This window comes from Myotis brandtii, unplaced genomic scaffold, assembly GCF_000412655.1.
Source record: "Myotis brandtii unplaced genomic scaffold, ASM41265v1 scaffold702, whole genome shotgun sequence".
Lineage (NCBI taxonomy): Eukaryota > Metazoa > Chordata > Mammalia > Chiroptera > Vespertilionidae > Myotis > Myotis brandtii.
The window spans coordinates 2,876,121-2,902,325 of record NW_005370755.1 but is presented as its reverse complement, the minus strand read 5'-3'; the positions used below and the strand labels follow the sequence as shown (position 1 = coordinate 2,902,325).

Below are 26,205 nucleotides of genomic sequence, written 5' to 3'. Positions count from 1 at the left end.
ATGGCTCAACCTGTGTACTGAAGGATGGAGTGTAAATCAGAGATCTTAAACTGTGAGCGCAAAGGGCAGGGCAGGCCCACCAGGCAGGTTTGTTTGTTCCACCTAGTGTTGGCCCACCCAGCACTTCTTAAAAATTTTAATTCAGTGCCAATATTTAAAAATAGGAGAGTGTTCTAATAAAAAACAAACAAAAAAAGCCCCACAAATATTCTTGGCATCTCTTAGATAAAAGGAAGTTTTGGCAACATTGAGTCCACAGTCTTGGGTCAGCACATTTGGTTGAGTTTATTAGAGACTTTTTTTCTCTTTTTTAAAATATATTTTTATTAATTTTAGAGAGGAAGGGAGATGAGAGAGAGATAGAAGCATCAATGATTGAGCCCACAACCCAGGCATGTGCCCTGGCCAGGAATCAAACTGTGATCTCCTGGTTCATAGGTCAATGCTCAACCACTGAGCCATGCCGTCCAGGCTAGTGACTTTTCTCTTAAAGGGGGCATCTGCTTTCTAGTTTATATCTGGTCTCCATCAACCTATACTATGTCATGTGCCTAGGCTGTTTCACTTATTTGCATTTCTCTCCTGGCTCACATATAAGCTTGAGTTTACATGCTCTGGTATAAACACACTCAGCCCCAGCTGTTCCTTCACAGGGAGGCCTCACCTTGTTTAATAAACAAAAGAATCACCAGCTCTCAGATAAAGATTTGAAAAAGACAGAAGGGGTACACGAGCTGTTCTTTCTCACTCTTCATTTAACTAGCATTTTCCTGTGTCTGAGTGGAGAAGAGAATCAAATGTTTTAAAAGTGACATTGTTTTGACTTTTGTTTTGTTTTGTTTGCTATTCACCTCCCATGCTCCATATTGCTTAGCTGGGCATCAGCTCTAAGATGCTGTGGGCACGTTAGCCCTTATTTGAGAAAAAGTGTCAGTGCTTGGATATCCTATTTAGTATCATCATGAGTAAATTCAGTAACTGCCAAAGCATATTCAAATTAATTTATTGTGTAAATAAAAGGGGACGAAGGAAGGTCATGAAACGAGTGAACATGCAGCCATGTTACATGTCCTGTTTAAATTCAGAGTTGGCTTTCTCATGTGAATAGAATGCATAAAAGGCAAGATTTCTAACCGGCAATAGAAGCCAATGAAAAAAGGAGATAGAGAGGTTGGAGTTATGAGACTAATATAGGAGAAGGATGCCAAAACAACTGGGTCTGAGGCTTGTGCAGCCATGGCATGCATGCATTGTATGGTGAAGGGGGTAATATCACTGAGGGTATGGGTTTGAGTTCAAAGATTGTAAGTCCAGGTTTAAGCAAGTTGAATTAGAGGACCCTGGAAGATATCTCCTGTTGGATTTATCAAGCAAGCCTGAAACTGAGTGATGAGCTCTGGGCTAGAGATCTAAATTTGAGACTAATAGCCTATAGCTACTATCTGATGCCAAGGACATACACAAGTTTGCTGAAGGAGAGAGGGGACTGCAATTAAAAAGTCCAACAATTTCTGTCGTTATTACCACCACCACCCCACCATTTTCATCGTCATCATTATGCAGTATTTATGTAACACTCTTAATTATTAAAAGCTTAAAAGTAATTTTTATTGTTTTATTCCCATTTAATACCATTTTCTTTCATAGTTTAACCTTATCTAAAGAGATAGACTATTAACTTTTTTTTTTTTGCTAACAACTGAGATGTATTTGTTTCTAAAATCTAGCTTCAATGCTTGGCTTACACCTGCTTTATCATTTCTTTATTTCCAGCTCCATGTTGACTGGGCTGTTTGGGACCTCAGCAGGTACAATCTTTGTTGACGGGAAAGATATCAAAAAGGACCTGCACAACGTGCGGAAGAGCATGGGCGTCTGCATGCAGCATGACGTCCTGTTCAGTTACCTCACCACCAAGGAGCACCTCCTCTTATATGGCTCCATCAAAGTTCCCCACTGGACCAAAAAGCAACTGCACGAGGAAGTGAAAAGGTCAGTGACGGCAGGAATGATAATGTGTGTGGGTAACTCTTCTCCAAGAGAAGTCAAGCTGTGGTGATCATACCAATAGGGAACATTTCCTCACAAACCAGTTGAGTTTTAGGTTTGTTTGTGTTTTATTTTGTTTTTACTTCTCTGGTATCAAATACATTTAATGCCATATACAAGTATTGTTTAAATGTCTTCAACTCTGGCTCCCATATTGCCCCAAATCCTGTTTTTAATCTCCATGACTACTATGCTGATCCAAGCCTCCTAACTCGACCCCCAGCTTTTACCCTCCATTATACAGTCGATTCTTCAAAGAGCAGCCCGGTGACCTTTGTAAACTACAGGTCAGAGCATGCCATCCCTGAGGCCTACTTGACCTGTTTCCAGTCTCACTTCTGATTCATTTCTTTCTGTTCTCCCAACATTTACTCTGCTCTTGGCATGCTAGCCCAGTTGCACACTTGCTGTTCCCTCTACTTAAAGCAACTTTTCCAAAACATCTATTTGACTTACTCCTCCACTCTCCTGGTCGTTGGCAAAATGTCACCTTCTGAAGAGACTTCCATATATAATGTAAGTGCCTAAAACATCATGCCCCAGGCACTATTATCTAGTGTACCTTTATTCATTCATTCATTCATTCATTCATTCATTTATTATTTATTTAAAATAGATTTTTATTGATTTCAGAAAGGAAGGGAGAGGGAGAAAAAAATAGACACATCAATGATGAGAGAGAATCATTGATTGGCTGCCTCCTGCACACCCCCTAATGTGACCTCCTGGTTCATAGATCAATGCTCATCCACGGAACCACACCAGTGAGGCTACATTTTATTGACTTTATCACCACCTAGCATATTGCATACTTACTTGGAAACATGTTTATCATGAGACACACAGAAATAACATCTTTATGAGTAGGAACATTATCTGCTTACTGCTTTTCCACTTGTACCTAAAACACAGTCTGGCACCAAAAAATAAAACTCTATAAATATTTGTCAAATGAATGAATTAAATAATGAATCACATATTCCTTTGTGTTGTTTCCTGAGCATTAATTTTATACCTTCAACTAGATGATAAATAATAGAAAATTATGTCATGAATTTTCAATAGTTTATTGCACCTTGCTGAGCATATAATTGTTGTTTAGTGAATATTTATCATTTAGGGTACTTATTAAATTTTTGCAATATTCTAATGCTCTATCTGTCAAAAGTAACCACCATACTTTCTTTTTGAAGGACTTTAAAAGATACTGGACTGTATAGCCATCGTCATAAGAGAGTTGGAACATTGTCAGGAGGCATGAAGAGGAAGTTATCCATATCCATAGCTCTCATTGGTGGATCAAGGGTGGTCATTTTGGATGAACCGTCCACTGGAGTTGACCCATGTTCTCGCCGAAGTATATGGGATGTCATATCCAAGAACAAAACTGGTATGAGTACCTCCTTATAACTTCTCCACCCAACAGTCATAGGTTTGCTCTCTGGGATACTCACAAACAAACTGAAGCCTTTTCTGTTTATAATCATCTTCACTAAAAATCCCACTCGGGCTCTTCCTTTTCCCAAGTCTTCTCTTTTCCCAGCTAAATTTCTGGGACAGTGAGTTAATATTAATGTAGTGCCCACTGGGAGTTAAGCACTTAACTGGCCTTTTTGAGAGCATAGAAATCCAATAGAAGTTCCAAACTCTGCCTAGAGGAGCTTAGAATCTAATTAGAGAGACCAAACATACACAAATGAAGATAAACTGAAAACAGACTAAGTAAGTGCTAACAGGATGTGAAGCAAAGAGCAATCAGAGTGGAGAGGATTAATCAGAGAGGAATATTCAAAAAGTCTTTAAAATCACTGCTTCATGATGATGAAAGGAAGGGGGAGAAGGGAGGGTGGGAAAGGGAGAGAGACCCCTAAATACTTAGGAATACTCCTTCTGGATTTCTCTTTATTCCTTTTGGAAGCTCCTTCTGTTCGTTTTCCTGTTAGCTCATAAAATGTGAGTCTTTTCATAAATCACAGGATGTGCCAGTGCTAACTCTATATATCTTAGAACTGTATTTTCATTTTTCATTCTTGGTTCTCCTCTGTGTTTTCAAGCCAGAACAATCATCCTGTCGACGCACCACTTGGATGAGGCCGAAGTGCTGAGCGACCGTATTGCCTTCCTGGAGATGGGGGGGCTCCGCTGCTGCGGGTCACCATTCTACCTCAAGGAGGCGTTTGGGGATGGGTACCACCTCACGCTCACCAAGAAAAAGGTCTGTGGGAGAGAAAATACACCTTATTATGGGGTTATGAGTGAATTTTGTATGAAACAGGGGCAGAATCTCTCCAACTTTATTCTTTGCTAAAATTGACTATTCATATGTTAGATTCATGTTTTTCAAACTTGAGGAAGCAGCGGGACACCTGGAGGTCTTGGTAAACCCAGACTTCTAGCCCCGCCCCAAGAGTTTCAGATTCCGTAGGTCTGGGATAAGGCTCCAGATTTACCACATTTCTTACTGGGTCCTGGATGATGCTGATGCTACTTGTCTGGGATCACAGTGAGAACCATTGTGCTAGGTAAAGAAAGACGTATTTCCTCAGGTTACTGATGAAGGATCAGCCTTTCATTTTCCCCAGCACGTCATCCTGTAAGGCCAACAGGTAGATTTTTCTACTCTATCCAAAGCCAATTATTATACTTTGTTAGTACAGTTTTGGTAACATTATTATATTTAAAATCTTTTTTTCTCGAAATATTAATATTTATTGCATGTAACACTATTATATTTTAAATCATTTTTCTTGAAATATTAATGTGTATTGCATGTAAATCGCTAATTATTTTGTATCTACAATCTGGTAATAGATTTATTTTTTATAATGTAAAAAAAAACAAAAATTAAAAAAAACAACAACAAAGCAAATTAAGAAAATATGGCATCATATATTTAATTTCTGGTCAGTACGCCTCAAGTGGCAATGTGAAGACCAACTCAGGCAGACCAATGGTGCTTTTCTTGTACATCTTTGAAAACCAAAAATGCTAAGGATCCCTGTACTGCCTAAAATAGCATATGATTTATCAAATTGTGCAAGATGTATATGATATCAGTCAGGTTTTGACCACTGTCATTTATTTATCTAATCATCCTGATGTGACTTTCATAATATAAAAAGTAGTTTACTAATTTAATGCATTCAAATTTTTTTGTATTGTGTATGTTATATCTTATTATGTGCTCCGGACACTGTTCTAGGCATTGAGGATCTTGCAGATTAAAATCACTGCCCTCATGGAGTTTATATTCTAATGGAGTGTGGGGAATTTAGATGATACAATTAATAAATATATCATTTAATTTATTAGCAGGTGATAAATACTATGGGTAGAAATAAAGCAGAGAAGGGAAGAAGGAATGCTTGAATGATGCCATTTTAAGTAGATAGTAAGAGAAGGAGTCTCTGAGAAGGTGACATTTGAGCCAAGAATTGGAGCTGGGGAGAGAATGAGCTATGTCACACAGTCTGGGGGCAAAGAAGCAATTGTAAAGGCTCTGAGGAAGGGCTGCACCTGAGCCTGAAGAACTATCACACAGAAGAGAGACTGTGGTTTCAAGTGATGCAGAGAATGGAGAAGAGGTTGGAGAAGAGACAGGGTGAGGTGGGAGAATGGAGCCAGAATAGTTATTTGCATACAACTATAGGGACCCCTGGTGGGACAGGGACCCCTAAGGGTGGGCAAAAAGAATGCATCACCCTCTGATTAGGGCTCTTGGACACTACATGTAAAGACAAGGGAGTATTTAACTGCTGTTTTTATCTCCAGAGTCCAAATCTAAATGCAAGTGCAATATGTGACACGATGGCTGTGACAGCAATGATCCGGTCACACCTCCCTGAAGCCTACTTGAAGGAGGACATCGGGGGAGAGCTTGTTTATGTCCTTCCTCCATTTAGCACCAAAGTCTCAGGGGCCTACCTGTCACTCCTAAGAGCGCTGGACAACGGCATGGGTGACCTCAACATCGGGTGCTATGGCATTTCAGATACCACCGTGGAGGAGGTACATTCGGACATTTCTTAAAGCTGATATAACTTGCTGTATTCTTAAAATAATATGTATGTGTGTTTTTTTAAAAAGAAAATAAATATTTTTAAATTAACATGTCATAAAATCTTAAAATTATCTCAATATAATTCTTATATAAGACTGACTTCTAAAAAAATAAACATGTTGCTCCAATTAGAGAATACCTATCTTTTACATACAAATATGTTCAATTAAAGTCACACTTATTTGTCTCAATTAACATGATAAAAATTCAAAGTCAAAATTGAGCCTAGAAACTAGAAAAGATATGCATATTTTATGTTAACAAAGTGTTCTGTCTTTTCTTTCCAGGTCTTTCTGAACTTGACTAAAGAGTCGCACAAACCCAGTAATATGAGTCTTGAGCACTTAACACAAAAGAAGATTGGAAATTCCAGTACCAATGGCATCTCAACTCCTGATGATTTATCTCTGAGCAGCAGCAACTTCACAGACAGAGATGGTATAAATCTAATCACATATTTTGCTTAATGTCAGTAAATGACATAAATGAGAAAATCACATGACAGATTTTAAATTTTAAAAACAACTTTAAATTTTTTTAATTAAAAAAGATGAAAGAAATATTAGCTTTCTCTTTTTAACACAAAAACATGCTTATTTAACCAAATCAAACTCTCTAAAAATGTTTTGAAGAATGTGAAAGAATTTCCTTGTTAGAGCAGGGATGAGTATTCCTCCACCCACCAGTAGTCATTTTTAAGATGTAACTTACTACAATCTCAGATTTGTGTTCAACAAGTTAAAATCCTTCTTGTAACTGGTGCTATTCCACAATGAACAAAGTTACGTTCACTGACTATTATTAGACACTAGAGGCCTGGTGCGCGAATTTGTGCATGGGTGGGGTCCCTAGGCCTGGCCATTGATCAGGGCTGATGGGGGCCCGTCTCGCCCAGTCCCGATGGGGGCCAATCGGGGCCGGCCAGCCAGGGGGAGGGACCACGGGAGGTTGGCTGGCTGAGGGAGGTTGACTGTGGGAGCACACTGACCACCAGGGGGCCGCTCCTGTGTTACCCCCCCCCCCCCCCCCCCCCCATGGTCAGTGCACAACATAGTGACAGGTCAACCAGTCGTTCAGCAGACTGGTTGTAATGGTCGCTTAGGCTTTTATATGTAATTTTAAAAAGTTAAAAGTATAGTCATCACTCCTTATGGAACTCATTGGAAAATATGTCTAACCTTCTCACCTCTCTGAACAATTCAGGTGCTGAGAAAATTCAGGCTCTGAGAAATGCTTTTGGAGGAGGGTCTCTGAATTGATGAGGTTGGACCTAATGGCTCTGACTCTAAAATAAGAGGTCCCTCCTCCATGTTTTTCACACAATATACATTTGAAAAATTGTGTTTCTTGACATGACTTTGAGGAATTGAGCTCTTTTGAAAATAACTTTTATTCTGTTATTCTCTTTCTGACAGTTAATTTATTCCTTTGGGAACACTATTTTTTTAAGGAAGCATATAGTAAAATGATGTATAAATTATGGAGTAGTCATTTCAATAGTTTGCTGAAATTTATAAAAGTCTCTAGGAACAGAACTTTTCATTAAACATTTGCCTAGCTCCAAAACTCAGAAAAGGCAATCTCTAATGTTTGTATAATTCTGGAACTTGGGAGTCTCATTTGTCCTCTGCCATCTTCCCCATTTATCATCTTTTGGGGAATAGAGCTGTCGAGTCCATGGAATTGAGGACTTTGAAGGTGGTCATCTGCTTCAGGAAGTACATGTTCCGTATTTGTCTCATAATTTGGAACTCTTCTTCAGTCAAAATGTACCCATCATTGACATTATCTTTTAGAAAGCTCCGTTTGATCCACCTGTAAGCCATTCTTAAGAAACAGAATTTTCTTAAGAAACAGAAAAGCATACTAATTAACTTAATATATTCAGCTCCTTCTGCAATTTCCCTTTGCAGAGATACGACTTTTCATTTAAACTTGTTCACTCTGTTTAATTGGAGTTCATTTTAAATTAAGCAGCTTTGTATTTTTCCTTATCTGCTAAATGAAGATCATGATTTTTTGTGCTGCATAATTTGTGATGAAGAATTTAAAATATCCACAGAGTGGATACTGTCAAGTTATCACATGCTTGCTTGGCGGCAGGCCTTAGGAGAGAATGTTATATTTGAACCTAATTTTAGGGGGTGCTGCTGAGATTATCAGTTGTAAGAGCACTAAGGAGGAAACACTTTATGGCCTCCACAGTTGCTCTGACTCTTAGAAGCCATGGAATTTTCCTCCACACCTGAAGAGCATTTTGGAGGGCAAGAGGGTAGACATTTTGCCTAATAAGCTCTTTTTTGTGACTCTAGTGGTAAAAATTGAGTTTTTAAATGTACATAAAAGTACACCAAATTTCTAAAGAGAATGTAATGAATAAGTGTTTGAACTAGAATTATACTTTGGAGGAGGCATTTTCCTTTCCCCATGTTTAAAGTGAATTCATTGGACTTCACATTAAGAATGAAAGACAATAAAATAAAATATATCATAGCACTAGCTGGTTTGGCTCAGTGGATAGAACGTTGGCCTTCAGACTGAAGGGTCCCGGTTCAATTCCCATCAAGGGCATATGCCTGAGTTTTGGGCTCGATCCCCAGTAGGGGTCATGCAGGAAACAGATGATCAATGATTCTCTCTCATCATTGATGTTCCTATCTCTCTCTCCCACTTCCTTTCTCTCTGAAGTCAATAAAAATATATGCGGGCTCCATCCCCAGTGTGGGGTGTGCAGGAGGCAGCTAATCAATGGTTCTCTCTCATCATTGATGTTTCTATCTCTCTCCTTCTCCCTTCCTCTCTGAAATCAATAAAGAAATATATTTTAAAAAATAATAAAACTATTGCAATAGAGGAGAGAGACTGAAATAAAAAATATATATATATATACTGTAGGTATAAGCCATGCAAAAAATAATAAGTAAATAATAAATATTCTTATTCCAAAAAAAGAAAAGAATGAGAGATGCTGAGACTTATAATGACTGTTTCCCAGTTTCCCACAGTAGGAATGAGTTCTTATACTAGATTGATATTCTGGTTTCCATTTATCTTATTTGAATTCAGTGTCTTGTTAGAAACTATCTCTTCGATATTAGTAATTAGTCATTCATACTGAACCCTCACGGAGACTGAAGATTGGGAACAATGTTCATTTATAAACTTCTACATGTCTCTTTGATGTACAAAACTACAATGTACATGACTAACAATATATTTTGTATAGTGATTTGTAATTTTCAAAACACTTTTACATGAAGCTCTATGAGATGGAGGGGTTCAACCCAAAGGTGATAAATAAAGAGCTGAACCTAAAATCCAAATCTTTAAAATATAAGGTTTTCCCACCATATCACATTATATCATCTATCCATAGTTTTTGGAGTAACTTTATTATTTGATGTATTAGGACTTCCCAGAACCAACTGAAATCTCTTTTTCTCAATCAGACAAAATCCTGACAACAGGAGAGAGACTGGATGGTTTTGGACTGTTACTGAAGAAGATAATGGCTATCCTCATTAAGAGGTTCCACCACACCCGCAGGAACTGGAAAGGTTTCATTGCCCAGGTCATCCTTCCCATCGTCTTTGTCACCACTGCCATGGGCCTCGGCACACTGAAAAATTCCAGCAACAGTTATCCTGAGATCCAGATCTCCCCATCTCTTTATGGTACCTCTGAACAGACAGCTTTCTATGCGTAAGTTTCCTTTTTTTTACCTAAAAAGATATTTCCACCTTGCTTCTAGAAGTACAGTTGTGCCTGAATGAATGGGATGAATTGCTGAAGAATACGAACTTAGGAGCTACAGTACCTAATTCTGTCAAAGGATGGGACAGTTTGGTTTATTGTGACATGATATTGCCAACAAATAACTTTGAAGAGTTTTTGTGTTTGCCTAAAAATAAAGTATTAGTAGATCTTTATTTTTAAAGACTAGACTTTAATCAAGAGAGTCAGGTTAGGTATGGCTTCCCAATCTATTGTAATATATCGCAAATAACTCTTTATTGGTCTCACAAATTGAAAAATAATGTTAGAATTCTGTATAATATAGTGTTGTAGATACAATATGTGATCAGTAAACATATATGATAATCAAGAGAATAACAAGGCAGCCAAATAGAGATGTGTGTTTATCTTTTTCTGTGATACTTTCCCCCCCTGTGATTAAGTCTTTCTTAGATATTTAAGACAGCAGTCCATAGAGAGACTATTTCATTTTCTCAAATTATTCATGAGCATGAGGTTAACATGGGAGACAAGTGAAGGAGTCATGAATTTGTTTCTATCTTTTTATGTTGCAGGAATTCTAACCCAAGCACAGCAGCACTGGTCTCAGCAATGTGGACCTTCCCTGGCATCGACAACACGTGTTTGAACTCCAGTGATATGTGAGTGCTTCTTGTTCTTTTTTCAATGTTCTACTTTGTGTGTGTGCATGTATATGAGGGTGTGTGGACAAGTGGGTGTGTATTATTTGGCTGGAGGAGGGTAGTACACTGATAGAAATGTGTTTAATGGATATTATCTATCTCCTTTAGTTCATTCCCTGGCTGTGCTGTAAAATAATAAACAGTAGATGCTTTATGACTTATAAAGTTCTTTTATGTACATGTTTTCATTTAACAATCACTACAGTCCTGTGAGGTATTAATCCCATTTTTAAGATGAAGAAACTGAGGCTCCTAAGGACTAAGATTCTTGTATAAAGAAACTGAGGTAGAAAGTTGTATGGCTAAAGCTGAGACCCAAGTCTTGACTCCAATTCCCATGTTTTTGCACTATGTAGTGTTGCTTATTCAAACTTTTAAGATAGTACACAACACATGTAAGCCTGACATTAATGCATCATTTTGCTAAAGTATCCCCTTCCTGTCAGAGGAGAGATTGGAAAGAACCAAGACAAGAAAGGGGTCAAAAAAAAAAACACTTCCTGCCTTATTAAGACAATTCTGTGAGCTTTGGTTTTAATGCTGCTTAATTACTAAGTGCTCTCCATCAACTCCCCCAAAATGTCAGATTACTTGAAAATGGTAGTGCAATGTACATTCAAGTAATCACAAATCAGTAAGCTGTACAGGACCTGAATTCAATAACTAACACTCTCTCCTATGCTCATGCATAAATATGAGAACACACATACCTCATTTCAATATCAATTTCACTTGCAGAAGCTGTTTAGAAAAAGACAGTCTGGGAAAATGGAACAGCAGTGGAGAACGTATCAGTAACTTTGGAGTTTGCTCTTGCTCGGAAAATGTCCAGGTAAGATGAAATTCTTAGTGAAGTAGGAAAAAGAAAAGAATAAATATCAAAACTTGAAAGATATATCTAGGTTACCAAAGAGTCAGTATAATTTCATTTTATGGAAGCGAGTAGCTCAGAGATGTGGACCTGGGCAGCTCAAAAATATTGGCTTTGAACTTCAGGTCACCGTTGTAAATCCATCTCAGGACAAATTTCCAAGGGTAGGTAATTCTATGATGGTCTTCATGGAAACTAACCGAAGATGAATTTTTGGGTTCAGTTCAGTTCTAAACAGAAAGCTCTATATTTCATACAACACAATGGCACCATAACTGTCATATTTGAAAACACAGCAAGACTGCCACAGTAGTAGTCAGCTGAGAAGTCAGTAATGTGGAAGTCCAAAACAGAGCTCCTTTGCCTCCAAGCAACACCTCCAGAATGCAAGAAAAATCATGTCCTGAAAGAAATAGGAAAGATTGTCCAATTATCACTTACCCTATCTCTATGCTATGGATACACACCTTAGGCCTATCCATTCAATAAGCTTTTAAGAAAACCAAATTCACTGGGTAAATTAAAGATGGCTGAAGAAGAGAGATCACTATTAGTCTCTGAGAGTCACTATGTTATCAGCTTACTTCCCCATGGGGAAGAATCTAGCAATATTCTCTACAAAGTGTCATAGGATTGTACCCTGAACTGTCTTTGTAAAAGATGTTAGAATGAAAATGTTTCCAATAAATGCAACCTGTTTTCATGCAAGACAATCACTAACAGTAAAAGCTGGGGTTCAATGGGCATCTTTGGGGATCCTTGCATATTTAAATATTAGCCTTACCCAGTACTTAAAAAGTTTCCTATTCCCGTCTCTAATCTATCTAATGTGGAAGTCCATGTGTGGTACTAGCCTCAAGGTGTGGGACATTGTATGAAGGGATGGAAGGAAAAACTGGAAAAGTTCTAGGCTTTCCCAAACTACAGTTCAAGTCAGTAAAACATGGGAAGCTTCAATGAAAAGTAAATAGGAAGTGCAGAAAGCTACAAGCATAAAAATAAGTGATTAAAACTTAGCTCTGAGATTGGTTAATAGTCATGTACCAAAGCACTTAAACAAATGTGTGATTATAATGTAAGGTGTTAACAATGGGCAGACTGGGTGAAGGGTCTGCAGGGACCCTGTAATATATATATACTTTTCATTTTGGAATAATTTTATATTTATACTAGAGGCCCTGTGCATGAATTCGTGAACCAGTGGGGTCCCTCAGCCTGGCCTGTGGGATCAGGCCAAAACTGGCTCTCTGACATCCCATGAGGGGTCCTGGATTGTGAGAGGGCACAGGCCAGACTGGGGGACCCCACTGGTGCATGATCGGGGCTGGGGAGAGATGCAGGAGGTTGACCAGCTGGGGAGGGACCATAAGAGGGCTCCAGGGCATGTCTCAATTGGCTGGAGGCCAGCAGCAAGCTAACCTACCAGTTGGAGCATCTGCCCCCTGGTGGTCAGTGCACTTCATAGCGAGCGGTTGAGCAACCTTAGCATATCATTAGCATATTACGCTTTGATTGGTTAAACAGCTGACTGGACGACCAGGCACTTAGCATATTAGGCTTTTATTATATAAGATGTATAAATATTAGATTTATACTTATAGGAAATTATTTTAGATTTTGATTTAGATATATGTAAAATTGAGCTCTGACACCTAAGTTTGGTACCTTAAAACTAATATAACTCAAAGTTTTGTTTTTTAATTCTCACCCAAGGAAATGCTTTTTATTGATTTTAGAGAGAGAGAAGGAGGAGAGAGAGAAAGAGAGTGAGAGAGAGGTGAGAGAGAAACATCGATTGGTTGCTTTCTGACCAGGAATTGAACCCACAGCCTAGGTATATGCCCTGAATGGGAATTGAATCACAACCTTTTGGTGTTTGAGATAATGCTCCAACCCACTGAGCAACCTGGCCAGGACAATAACTCAAACTTTTCATCCACTTCTATTAGACCCTGAGAACATAAGTCTGCTAATGTTATCTTTTCAATTTGGGGCAAACATTTTTTTCTTTCCTGTGAATTATTGAGGGAATTTTTAGTCATCTTAGTGTTCAATGTTGTTCTCCAAATATATCAAGCTTGTCAATACAGTAAAAGAAAAATCACATTAGTTGTGTTATTTTTTTACTTCAAGTGAACCCTAAATTCAAGTATAAGCTCTCTACATATAATAACTATTTGTTCTAATTTCTTGGCCTAGGCAAGATGCCTTCCTTTTCAAAGCTCTTTAAAGTCAGGGAGCAGTCAATTAATACTTGACAAAGGAAGCAAGAGCATACAATGGAGTCAAGACAGTCTCTTCAATAAATGGTGCTGGGAAATTTACTCAGATACATGCAAAAAAATGAAACTAGAACACCAACTTACATCATACACAAAAATAAACTCAAAATGGATAAAGGACTTAAATGTAAGAGGGGAAACCATAAAAATGTTAGAAGACTCCATAGGCAGCAAAATATCAGACATATGTCGTAGCAATATCTTTACCGATATAGCTCCTAGGGCAATAGAGACTAAAGAGAAAATAAACAAATGGGACTACATCAAAATAAAAAGCTCCTGCACGGCAAAATAAACCATCACCAAAACAACAAGAAAGCCCATTGCATGGGAGAACATATTTGCCAATGCTATTTCAGATAAGGGTTTAATCTCCAAAATTAACAGAGAACTCACAATTTAACAAAAGGAAGATAAACAATCCAATCAAAAAATGGGCAAAGAACCTAAATAGACACATTTCAAAAGAGGACATATAGAAGGCTGAGAAACATATGTCACTAATCATCCGAGAGATGCAAATCAAAACAACAATGAGATACCATCTCACACCTGTCAGAATGGCTATCATCAACAAATCAACAAATGTCAAGTGCTGGTGAGGATGTGAAGAAAAAAGAACCCTTGTGCACTGCTGGTAGGAATGCAGACTAGTGCAGTCACTGTGGAAAACAGTATGGAGTTTCCTCAAAAAATTAAAAATGGAACTCCCCTTTGACCCAGTGATCCCACTTCTAGGACTATATCCCAAGAAACCAGAAACACCAATCAGAAAGGATATATGCACCCCTATGTTCATAGCAGCACAATTTACAATAGCCAAGATTTGGAAACAGCCTAAGTGCCCATCAGCAGATGAGTGGATTAAAAAACTGTGGCACATCTACACAATTAAATACTATGCCGCTATAGAAAAGAAGGAACTTTTACCATTTGCAACAGCATGGATGGAACTGGAAAGCATTATGCTAAACGAAATAAGCCAGTCGAAGAAAGATCACATGATCTCACTCATATGTGGGATATAATGATCAACATAAACTGATGAACAAAAATAGATCCAGAGACAAATAGCAGGGGAGGGTTGGGGTTAGAGATCAACCAAAGGACTTGTATGCATGCATATTAGCATGACCAATGGACACAGACACTGAGGTGGTGGGGGCTTGCCCTCAAGGGTGGGAGTGGCTGGAGGGGTCAATTGGGGAAAAAAGGGGGCATATGTAATGCTTTAAACAATTGAAAAAAGGAAACAGGTAAAATTACATGCAATAAATATAAAAGGTAGTTTAAAAAATGAAAAAAAAAAATAAAGTCAGGGAGCAGAGGTCACACTCCACCAGCTGCAATAATAGACAGGTGATGAGACTGAAGGTCCTTGACATTGTCTATTTGATTTGCACTGCACTGGCCAGAAAAGAACTTAACTTTTAGCTTTATTTTTCAGGAATGTCCTAAGTTTAACTACTCTCCACCTCACAGAAGAACTTATTCTTCCCAAGTAATTTATGACCTCACTGGGCACCGCTTGGAAAATTATCTTATATCAACTGCTAATGAGTTTATGCAAAAAAGGTAAAAATACTCTGTTTATAACATTTAATTGAGCATATCTTGCTTTTTAATTTTAATGGTAATTGCCTTCTGAACTTGAGGCAATGGATGCACATGTCTATTGATTATTTACATAGTTAAATATCTGCTTTATCTAAACAGCTTTATGTATTAATATTTAAGTAATGACTCTAAATTAGGATCCATTTCAGCAAATTAAAAAGCATTGATTTTTTTTTTTCGGCCTCAAACATGTATTGTAAAATTTATACACTTTTATTCCTTGAAGCAAAAGAGAAGTTATTGACTAGATTATGCCAACTTGGAGAATTTTAAGGCATTGCTTCCCATGACAAATGGCCTTAGTTTCAATATGCATATCTCTGCATGTAGATAAGATGTGCACATGTGTAGCAAGGTCCCTGGACAAAGACCTAAGTCACTGAAGCATTTTCTATGAATGTAAGATTGGTAGGCTTGCATTTGCAAAAACATGGAGAGGCCTGGAAGACACTAAACTAAGTGAAATGAGCCAAACACAGAAAGACAAATGCTGCGTGATTTCACTTATATGTGAAATCTAAAATAGTCAGACTCGTAGAGGTAGAGAGTAGAATGGCAGTTGCCAGAGTTTGGGGAGAGGGGGGGATAGGAGATGCTGCTCAAGGATATAACAGTGTCAAGATGAATAGATTCTGGAGATCTAATGGACAGCGGTGTGACAAGGTTAACAATACTGTATTGTATACTTGAAATTTGCTAAGAGGATAGAGTTCTCAGTACATATTCACACAACACACACACAAAAAATGGTAACTATGTGAGGTGATGGATATATTAATTAGCTTGATTGCGGTGATTATTTCACAATGTATATATCTATCAAAATCTCAAGTTGTACACCTTAAATACATATAATTTTTATTTGTCACTATACATCTGTAAAGCTAGGGATGTGGGAGTTGGTAGGCTTGCAATAGCTACTATTTTTTCCTCTTTTCCATTTTATCCCACTTTTATTTCTCAATTTACATAAAAGACTAATATTAGCTCTAAAATAATCCTTCCAAAACTTTTCTGGTCAGACATACATGTAAATATTGTCAACAAAATTGGGTTGATTATTAAAAAACTGTTCTAAAATCTATTTTTTTAAAAAGTGAACAATACACTACAGTGTTCTTTACATACCAAAACTATAGTGCTATGACCACATTTAGGATGACAGCCACAAGATTATACCAGCATGACTGCATTATTATTTATTTAACTCAACCCCTATTGGGACATTTAAACTAATCTATTATTTAAATTTCTACTTGGATTTTTTAAAATCCACTTTTTATTTTTAAGAGACCATGAACTGATGGGGAGTTACATAATCATAACTCACCTTCAAATATCCAGGAAGAAAAACAAACATACAGCAGCAGGGGACAAGCTAAGGGAAAAAGTTGGGAGAATAGAAGAAATGGAGTCACTTGAAAAAAGTTAAAAACTGATGCTATATCATTGTAGTGTTTGGTTTATAACAAAACTTATCTAAAAAAGGATATTTAAGCCCGAAAGTCTCATGATTTCTAATGGTGCAAATCTGGTTATGTTGGAGGAATTGGTTAGATTATGTCATTGGTTTTCAGAATGATTACAAAACATTTGCTATTGTTTAGGACTTTTTATTTCTAGCTATAATATACATTTTAGACTAAAATATGATAAAAACAAATCAATGAAAATGTAAAATATTTATCAGGCAGTATTTATTTTATACCATAAATGTGTTCCTAATGGAAAGAAAAGATTGAGATCTTAAACATTTTAGATCTATTTATGACTATTTGCTCCATTAAAACAAATATAAATTTTATTATTTTATACAGATATGGAGGTTGGAGTTTTGGGCTGCCTTTGACTAATGACCTTCGTTTCGATGTAACAGCAGTTCCTGCCAATAGAACACTTGCCAAGGTAAATTATAAAGTTTCTGTGGGATGTCATAGAAATGAGAATGTGAACTTGAAATGTTCAAGCATTTCCATGAGGTAAAAACAAAACATGGGTATAATCCATTTGAAAAGCAGTTTGGGGTAATACATACCCCATAGCACAGTGATTTCAGTCCTGTGTATTTACTCCAGGGAAACACGTACACATAAGTACCAGGATATATATATGTGTGTGTGTGAATACTAGTGTTTCTCATATGAGCCCAAAACACAACTCCAAGTGTCCATATACAGTAGAATACACAAATAAATTACTATGTATTTATTCAATAGACCTTTTAGCAATGGAAATGAAAACATTCAGTGTTATATAATACACAGGCTAAATCTCCCAAACATTATTAATAAGCAGAAGAAAAGACAAAAAGGAATACACAACTATAATTGCATTCACTGTAGACGTCGAGAATTGGCAACCCTCCATCCTATTGTTTAGGGGTGAGAGAATTATGATTTGAAGGGAAAAGAGGGTCAGGGAGAAGTTATTCTGGGTGCTGGCGAGTTTTGTTTCTCAGCCTGAGTGATGGATCAATGTGTGTACTTCCTTTATAATTTTTTGTTAAACTATACATTAATATTTTATTTATACTTTGTTGTGTTGTGTCATATTTATCTAGCCTTGTTTCTTAGAGATCATGGACACTTAACAAAATTTGATGGAGATTTAAAAAATCCTATTGGCTCTTTTTTCTTCTAGATCATACCTATGTTTTGAAACAAGCACGAGTCACAGGATCACACCCCTATGATCAGACTTACTATCAATGGTAGTCTTAGAGAGTTTCAGTTGCCCTTCCCATATTTCTCTTTAGGTTGTCAGAGACATATACAAACTTGGGGAAGTGGAGAACTAACATTCATTTAGATATTGTTATAAACCAAGCACTAGCATCACCTGTTACACAAGCTGCCTAATTCCATCCTCACAATACCTATCCTATAAGATAGGTATTGAGTCTATTTTAGCTGGTTTCCACAAGGTCATAGTGTAGGTGAGAAGTAAGTAATAATACTGAATATTTGAATGCCACCCCCTTTTGTTCCTTTCCTCCCTCTCTCAACACAGTAAATATTCTTGAGTAAACAAAGGAGTTATAATATTAAATAATTTCTCTGAAAATCAGATTTTAAATTTTAAATTATCGACTGGGTTTCTTGAACAGAGGTTCACCAGTATTTTAAGTCCCTCTGTATTTGACATAGAAAGTAAAGGAACTCACTTCTTTGTGGGTTATAACTAGGAATAGAGAGTTAGAGGGGGAAATTTCAAGGTTATCAGTCTTGTCGCTAAGACTGATGCTTGCATATGTGTTTAATATTTTTTCTACAGCCTGACATATATGCCATGTGTTTTTATTATATTTCGAGAGCCAAAACTGCCTTAGTTTTAGTCTGAGACTCACTATAAATCAACTTCAGAGATGGAGATAATAACACTTTTTCCAGTTTATTTAAAGCTGGGGCTACAGAGAAGATCAGGATAACTAATAACTTACCATACAGAAAAATACTACTTTCCCAATCGCTGTCCATCTTTATTTTGGAAACTTAGAGGTCTGTGGTCCACACTCTGGAGGATGGTTCATAATCTTCCAAGATGAAATAAACTATTAGGAATTGGTACTCTTATTTTAAATACGAATTCTATAGGCTGTCAGATGTAAAGAAGCCTGGTTTATTGAAACACAGTTCTGATCCTGCCTTCTTTTGGAATTGAACAGGTGTGGTATGATCCAGAAGGCTATCACTCCCTCCCAGCTTACCTCAACAGCCTCAATAATTTCCTCCTGCGACTTAACATGTCAAAATATGATGCTGCCCGACACGGTAAAGTTGCTTACACAGAGCTTCTTGTATGGCACCTTTTGCCACTCTCGATATAAAAATTCATGTTAGATCCCATTTCCTCCCAGCGGCAGGTATCTTATGGTACCTAAATCACAGATCTTTAAAAGGAGTTTGAAGCTACTACTTCTCAACGACCACCAGATGGAAAGTTTGGGATAATCCCCTTAACTGCAATTTAGTTTCTCATTTATCAATTCAGGATAGTAATGCTGACTTTGCCCTTATTTCTGCTTTCATACCTACTAGTTATATCTCAGAGGAAAATATTTTATAACTAGTTGCTTGTATATAGGCTAAAAAATAAAAGTAATAATGTCAATAAATACTGAGCACAAATCTAAACATGAGGACAAGACATTTAAACTAAAAGTTCTATGCTTGACCAAAAGTGTTATCATTAATTGAGCACTTACCACATGACACATGCTCTCTAGGGACTGTTGCTAATCTTTCAAGCACCCTTTCAGGCTGAGTATCCTTGTTCCCTACTATTTATCTGGGGGTCATAGTGGGATTTGAACTCATGTCTGTCTGACTCTTGCCTCTTTATTTTTTAAATACTTCTCTATTCTCAGCCAGCTTTACTTTATTTGGATTTCCCAAGAGGCTTCCACATCGTTTTGTGTTTTTTTTCACATCGTTTTAAAAATAGAATCTATAATTTGAAAGAGACTGATTTATTTTTTTCTAAGTCAATTACTGTCCATCAGACTCTTTTATTGTCTTAAGCATTGCTCAAATTGTTTTTGCCATATTGATCCGAAAAAATAATAATGATAAAGGTAAAAAAAAATAAGTCTCATATTTGCTGGCTTAGCCCGAGGGCTAGCCCAATAAATGAACTAACAAATAACCGATTAAGTAGGGAGAAAAGATACAACATGTCTTTGAGAAATTCGGAGGCCTACTTTTCCTTCATCTCCCTGCTGTTGGGCATAATTGTGTATGTGTATGTTCTGTGATTGTACCAGTCAACTGTGGATCAAATACTCGTTCTAGAAACAGAATCTTTTGCAATCTTCACTTCAGAGAAAACACCATTTTCCCCCAACTGCTTTAGCATTTTCTTAGCAGGAGGAACCATAATGAAACAGCAAGAGATAGATAGTCCTGAGATGTGGAGCGTCAGAAAAGGGCAGAGTCAAAGTGGTAAATTAAGTGAGATGGTGACTAAAGCTAGCCGAGTATAACCTGTTTTGAAATACTATTGAACACTTGACTTTCAGTCGGATGTATTATTCAGAGCAAAAGACGGTTGTTGCTGTGACAGGTAATGAAAGTGTAAAAACTATAGAAATGACTAAGGGAAATGTAGCAAAGGAGTATAGGTGCGAATAAGAGACCAGTGCACTTTTGAAGGGTCATCTATTGAAATCTGTATTCAGTTTTCATTTATTACTAGTGTTCTTTGCCACGAACAAAGCAATCTGAGTCATCCTGGACTCCAGCAGGCTAGTTCTGACTCTTACCACTGTATTTTTAAAAATCTTTGTTGTTGAAAGTATTACAGATGTCCCCGTTTCCCCCCCATTAACCCCCTCCACCCTGTGTTGTTGAAAGTATTACAGATGTCCCCGTTTCCCCCCATTAACCCCCTCCACCCTGCTCCGGTACCCTCCCCACCTACCACTGTATTTTTAAGTTACAGAATATAAAGAATTAAGAATTCTGGAACATACATTGACTCTAAAAGTAAATTTATTTTTAATTTTAAAATGAGGCTTAGCTTGAATTATATTTTGTAATTAACTTTTCTTACATAGACTTATGTAAGGGGGAGGGTAGCCTCCCACCCTCTCTGGAAAAAGTTTGATTTTTTTTTTTAAGAAAAAAATCCATGTCACCCCAAAATACCTTTGTTATTTTATAATGCATGTGTAGGATCTGGCATGGCAATACTGTCTGTAAAAATCAACTCGACTATTCTCCTGCCACCCCCACCCCACTACCCTAGTTGTTTTAAAGCATTTTTGTTGGAGTCTACATGAACTGGGATTTTGCTTTAGCTGTAAAATTGATTTTCTTTGAATTCTCACATTCTATTTAAAATCTTTTAATTAAGTTTCCTTTATAATGTCAATATCTATTATATTCATATGGTTTCCTCTCATGGTTAATTACACATGAAAATTCTGTTCTTGCTTCCCAAGGAATATTGTTTTTACTAACAAATATTATACAATGAGGCTTTTTTTCAAAATAACTGACACGTTGTTCCCAACCCCCTGGTGTTTATTCTTACCTTTTATTGCGTTAGTAACAATGGTCAAAAGGAAATATCTCATTTTAGGTTGACAACTCTAGAAACAACATAAAATATGTTACTTTGAAAAATATTTTTCATAGATTTTTAGAGAGAGGAATGGAGAGACAAGGAGAGAGAGAGAAACATCTATGTGAGAGCGAAACATCTCGGCTGCCTCCTGCATGACCTGACCAGGAATCAAACCGGTAACCTTTCGGTACACAGGACAACCCAACCAAGTTAACCACACCAGCCAGAGTTAAAATGTGTTACTTTTAATGTGTATTGGATGTGGGAGAAAAAATTGAAATTTTGAGATTGACTAGATTTAATAAGCATTTATTGACTAATCGCTGTACTCAAAACATTGTGCTGGATGCTGTAGAACCCCAAAGAAGATTTTGGTATAGACCCCTAACCCCTAACCCCTAACATTTCCTTGACCTTTCAGCTAAGGATATGTATGAAAACAATTGGTTCAGCGCCATTTTTTATAGTGGGCTAAATGTATTTGCAAAGATTCCTCTAGAGTACTTTTTGATTCTGAAGCACAAAGCAGAAATTTTTTTAAAAAAGGTTTTCCTTTATCAATTAGGTTTATGTAGGTTCCCAAGGAAAATTGAATCTCAGTAAAAATAAAGCCCATTACAGCTAAGGATATGTATGAAAACAATTGGTTCAGCGCCATTTTTTATAGTGGGCTAAATGTATTTGCAAAGATTCCTCTAGAGTACTTTTTGATTCTGAAGCACAAAGCAGAAATTTTTTTAAAAAAGGTTTTCCTTTATCAATTAGGTTTATGTAGGTTCCCAAGGAAAATTGAATCTCAGTAAAAAGAAAGCCCATTAATTTACACACACACACACACACACACACACACACACACACACAAAATAAATAAGAAAATTTTATTCCCCCAATGATGTGATTAAAGTTCTAGGCAAAACTGGTTATTGTTGTTAGTATCTCTGTTTTACTTCAACAACATACTTTTTTCTTTACTATATAACAATTTCAGAATTTAATTTCAAAGCATGTCGCATTCTACTTAATAACAATGATGAACTTAAGCTAATTAAGAGAATATAACTTTAGAATAATTCTATAATATTTGGGTGCTGTGAATGGGACCTTAATATACTAATATAATGAACACATGCTATATGAGAAGTAAGTGAGAAAGTCCTACCTCAGCTAATGACTCTAGGAACATGTGTTTAGGGGATATCTTCCTTCTAGTTTCTACCATTCTGTTCCAAAGTTACTCAGGCAGTATAGACCTTACCTTCACAATGTGGTCCTTTAGGAATCTGTTGACAGCCCATTTTGACTCTGGCTAGCCAACATCTTCTAAGGAAGAGGGGAAAAAACTTTGCTTCTAGCTCCAAAAGTGAAACCAACTGTGGGAGAACCCAATAATGTAGGATCATATTGGAATTAAGTGACTACTTTTCTGAAGCCAGCTAGTTTCCCTGAGTCTTCCTTGATTTTTATGTCCCCATGAAAATCCCTGAAGGCGTGGCTGAGGCTCCAAGCCCTACTGTGGTAGAATTCCAGAACAACAGGCATCTTAGAAATAAAGAGAAGGAGGGATCTATCCTCTCAAGTACAATATTTCCCCACCACAGCCAATAGCACGGTGAAGAAGAAAGGGGGTGTTAAGTGTCTGTTCTTCAGGAGATCCTCATATAATTGGTCTCCCTTTGAGTTGCTTCTTTATATGCCAATAATTTCTGAAGTACAGCAAAGAGGAGAAAATAGAAAACCCGTAATTAAATATAATAGGGAGGCAAATGCTATATAAGAAATGTAAGCCCCTTCCCTCAAAATTCCATACATGATCTAAAAACTTTTTCTTTTTATGTCCACTTGTATGTCATTGATGAGATTGGAAGAAAATAATTTTCCTTTAAAAGAGTATCCCTAAAGTAAAATTCTTTAGATCATAGCATAAGGAGAAAGTATTGTGCCTTATTCTCTAAAATTTGATATTTCTGATAAACTGAATACCTACTAAAAGAACTGTCTCTTCTTTAAGCCATCATCATGTATAGTCACCCTTATCCAGGCGTGCAAGACCAAGAACAAGCCACGTAAGTGCATATATATGGCATGACTACTTCCTCCTTGGCCTAGACAAGTCTTTGCACTAAGCACTATAATTGGAAATCACAGTTGTATCTGCATGAATGTCAATCTAGAAAAGCTGGTAATATAAGTTACTGCCTGGGACAAAAGGAAGTTTCTGAAAGAGTGTACAGTGGGGTTGCCAAGTAGTGCATGTTGACTGTAGATTTATAGAATCTGTTGCTTTTGTAAGTCAGGTGCATAAGTGTTTCATCATTTCAATTTCCCTGCATAGCATTTAAGCCCTATTTCTATGCTCAAGAACTATATATCTCTTGATACACCCCGTAACCCTTGGAGACTGAGGTTTTCTATCAAATATCCCCAGTCAATTCAGATGCGCTAGAGCTACATTTATTCCAGGGTCACAGCCGAGTCATGTAGAAGGTATTATCTGGATGCCTTGCAGGAAGACTTATTTGTGTCACAGCCAACTCCTATACTGTTTTGTTGATGATTTTAGTCATGAATCTTTCTGAAAGGAAAAGAGGTTCAAAAATGTATGTGTGCTTTCTTCTGCCTATTGCTCACTACAGAATGAGCAGCCTCATCGATGTCTTAGTGGCCCTCTCCATCCTGATGGGCTACTCTGTCACTACCGCCAGCTTTGTCACCTATGTTGTAAGGGAGCATCAGACCAAAGCCAAGCAGTTGCAGCACATTTCAGGCATCGGTGTGACATGCTACTGGGTAACAAACTTCATATATGACATGGTGAGTAACTTGTGTATTCTTGGGAAGACAGGGTTGATTTTAGTAGAAGACATCAGTTTTAAATTTGAAATTTACTGATGCTAGTTTGTTCATATTATTACCCTAAAATAAGCAAATTAAGAAAAAAATGCTTTGCATCGGCTTGCAAGTCATCCAGTGGTTGGGTGATACGCTAGAGCTACATTTATTCCGGGGTCCCAGAGAAATCCACCTGCCCTCATCTCGGTGGTCTGAGGACCACCCATTCCAGGGCCCCACTCCAGACCCATTAGATCCCTATCTTGCAAATGGAGCCTGGGAAATATCCACTATTAACAAAATCCTTCAAGTTAATTTATGCACACTGAAGTTCGAGGGCCATTACTGCAAAGAAACAGAAGCTTCGCAGAACAACCTTGCCCAATGGTACCAAATAATCAAGCTTATACAATTTAATCAACAAATACTGGACATTTCAAAGTAGCAGCCCAGGCAGAATGACACATTGGAGAAGATTAGTAGGAACAATAAAGGATGCATTTTATTGCTAGCCCTCTCATTTGCATAAAGTGATCTCAAAGTTCGGATGGTTTTTCTTGACTCCAAATGTGCCTAGATTGGCCAAAAGCCCAGGATGGGCTTGCTTTGCCTGGTGATTATGGTGAAATTGTCTGGGTTGCTGTAGAGATCATTGGTTTAAAGGATTGGAGAGTAATTAACTGCATATCCATTTTGTGAATGTATTTAGTGAGGTCTGAAATGCTTTTGTTGTAGAAGTCAAATCTAAAAGAACAGTAATGACTCCTCTGGACTTAATAGGAGCTTTAATGTTAAGAAAGCTTAAAAGTATACACTTCTGTGAAGGGCTGCTAACTATTCAGATTCTGTTGTTCTAAATCTGGTGTTCACTTCAATTTAGGAGATTCTCACTTCCCCTCCCCCCAAATTAAAATGCCATCTCTTTTATTGTGTGCATCTTGCTGTAAACTCTCAACATTTCATATTTGTACTTGTCAGTAAAACCTTGTGTTCTTTGTTCATATACCTGTGATTCCAAGAATGTGTAGGCCCCGCTGCTCTGCTGTTTGGCACAGACTGGCTCACACTGATAACCAAGCCTTAGAAATCACAACCATCTGAGAGAGTTCTAGTCTTCAAAATGAAATCAATACTTAGAGGACTGAATCTAATGCCAGGATCGGATGCCTGGCTGTCTTATCTTTCTCACTGAGCTTCTGGCACTGAATCATCCAGTCTCAAGGCCTGGAGGCAGAAACACTAGGGACTCCATGTGTATTTATATAGATGAAGGCTGGCTTGACCTCATGTTTCAGGAGACAATTTTTAGAGTGATATCAATGTAAAATAAGCTGAACGTTACCAGCAGCAGGAACATCAATAAAAATTTGTTTCTTTAAACATTTCTAGGTCAACTTGTTATAGTTTTAAACTATATGGGCTATTAATTTTTCTTTAAAAACACTTGTCACATGTTAAACATTATTTTACCTATTCCCATAGGTCTTCTACTTGGTGCCCGTAGCATTTTCAATTGGTGTCATTGCAATTTTCAAGTTACCTGCTTTCTACAATGGGAACAACCTAGGTGCTGTATCTCTCCTACTCCTGCTATTTGGGTAAGCTGCAGTGAAAGAATTAACAGAATAAAAATCTCCTATGCACAAACAAAGCCTAAATCTCATTAGTTAATTTACAATTGCCTTGGGGTTTCATTAGCCATGAGTGATGACTAACAACACATTATGCTTGTAGTTTGTAAAGTACAATACATCTGAATGTGAATGTTGTTGTTATTAATAGAATTACCTGCCATTAATGAGCATTTACTAGGTACCAAGTGCCATGCTTAGCAATTTACATATGTAATTTAATTTACATAAAAGGGGAGGCTTTAGGATGATCAGAAAAATGTATATGCATGTATGGATTTATGTATTAACAAATGTTGAGTATATATAGCATTAAGGTATATTTATTTTATTCATATTTTTATAGATGTCTAAACAACAC

The 26,205-nt window shown here is 37.2% G+C and overlaps 1 protein-coding gene across 1 annotated transcript in view; it reads left to right on the top strand.

Annotated features, from left to right (window-relative positions):
• The window catches only part of ABCA12 (ATP-binding cassette, sub-family A (ABC1), member 12), a 169,772-nt gene that overhangs the window by 125,309 nt on the left and 18,258 nt on the right, over positions 1 to 26,205 (top strand). The window contains exons 29-42 of the mRNA XM_005882288.2: positions 1,774 to 1,992; positions 3,243 to 3,439; positions 4,104 to 4,264; positions 5,821 to 6,057; positions 6,397 to 6,547; positions 9,559 to 9,811; positions 10,420 to 10,506; positions 11,287 to 11,380; positions 15,149 to 15,276; positions 17,136 to 17,223; positions 18,983 to 19,088; positions 23,393 to 23,447; positions 24,018 to 24,195; positions 25,696 to 25,811. Coding sequence (XP_005882350.1) covers positions 1,774 to 1,992; positions 3,243 to 3,439; positions 4,104 to 4,264; positions 5,821 to 6,057; positions 6,397 to 6,547; positions 9,559 to 9,811; positions 10,420 to 10,506; positions 11,287 to 11,380; positions 15,149 to 15,276; positions 17,136 to 17,223; positions 18,983 to 19,088; positions 23,393 to 23,447; positions 24,018 to 24,195; positions 25,696 to 25,811 — 2,070 coding nt within the window. The remainder of the gene's footprint in view (positions 1 to 1,773; positions 1,993 to 3,242; positions 3,440 to 4,103; positions 4,265 to 5,820; positions 6,058 to 6,396; positions 6,548 to 9,558; positions 9,812 to 10,419; positions 10,507 to 11,286; positions 11,381 to 15,148; positions 15,277 to 17,135; positions 17,224 to 18,982; positions 19,089 to 23,392; positions 23,448 to 24,017; positions 24,196 to 25,695; positions 25,812 to 26,205) is intronic.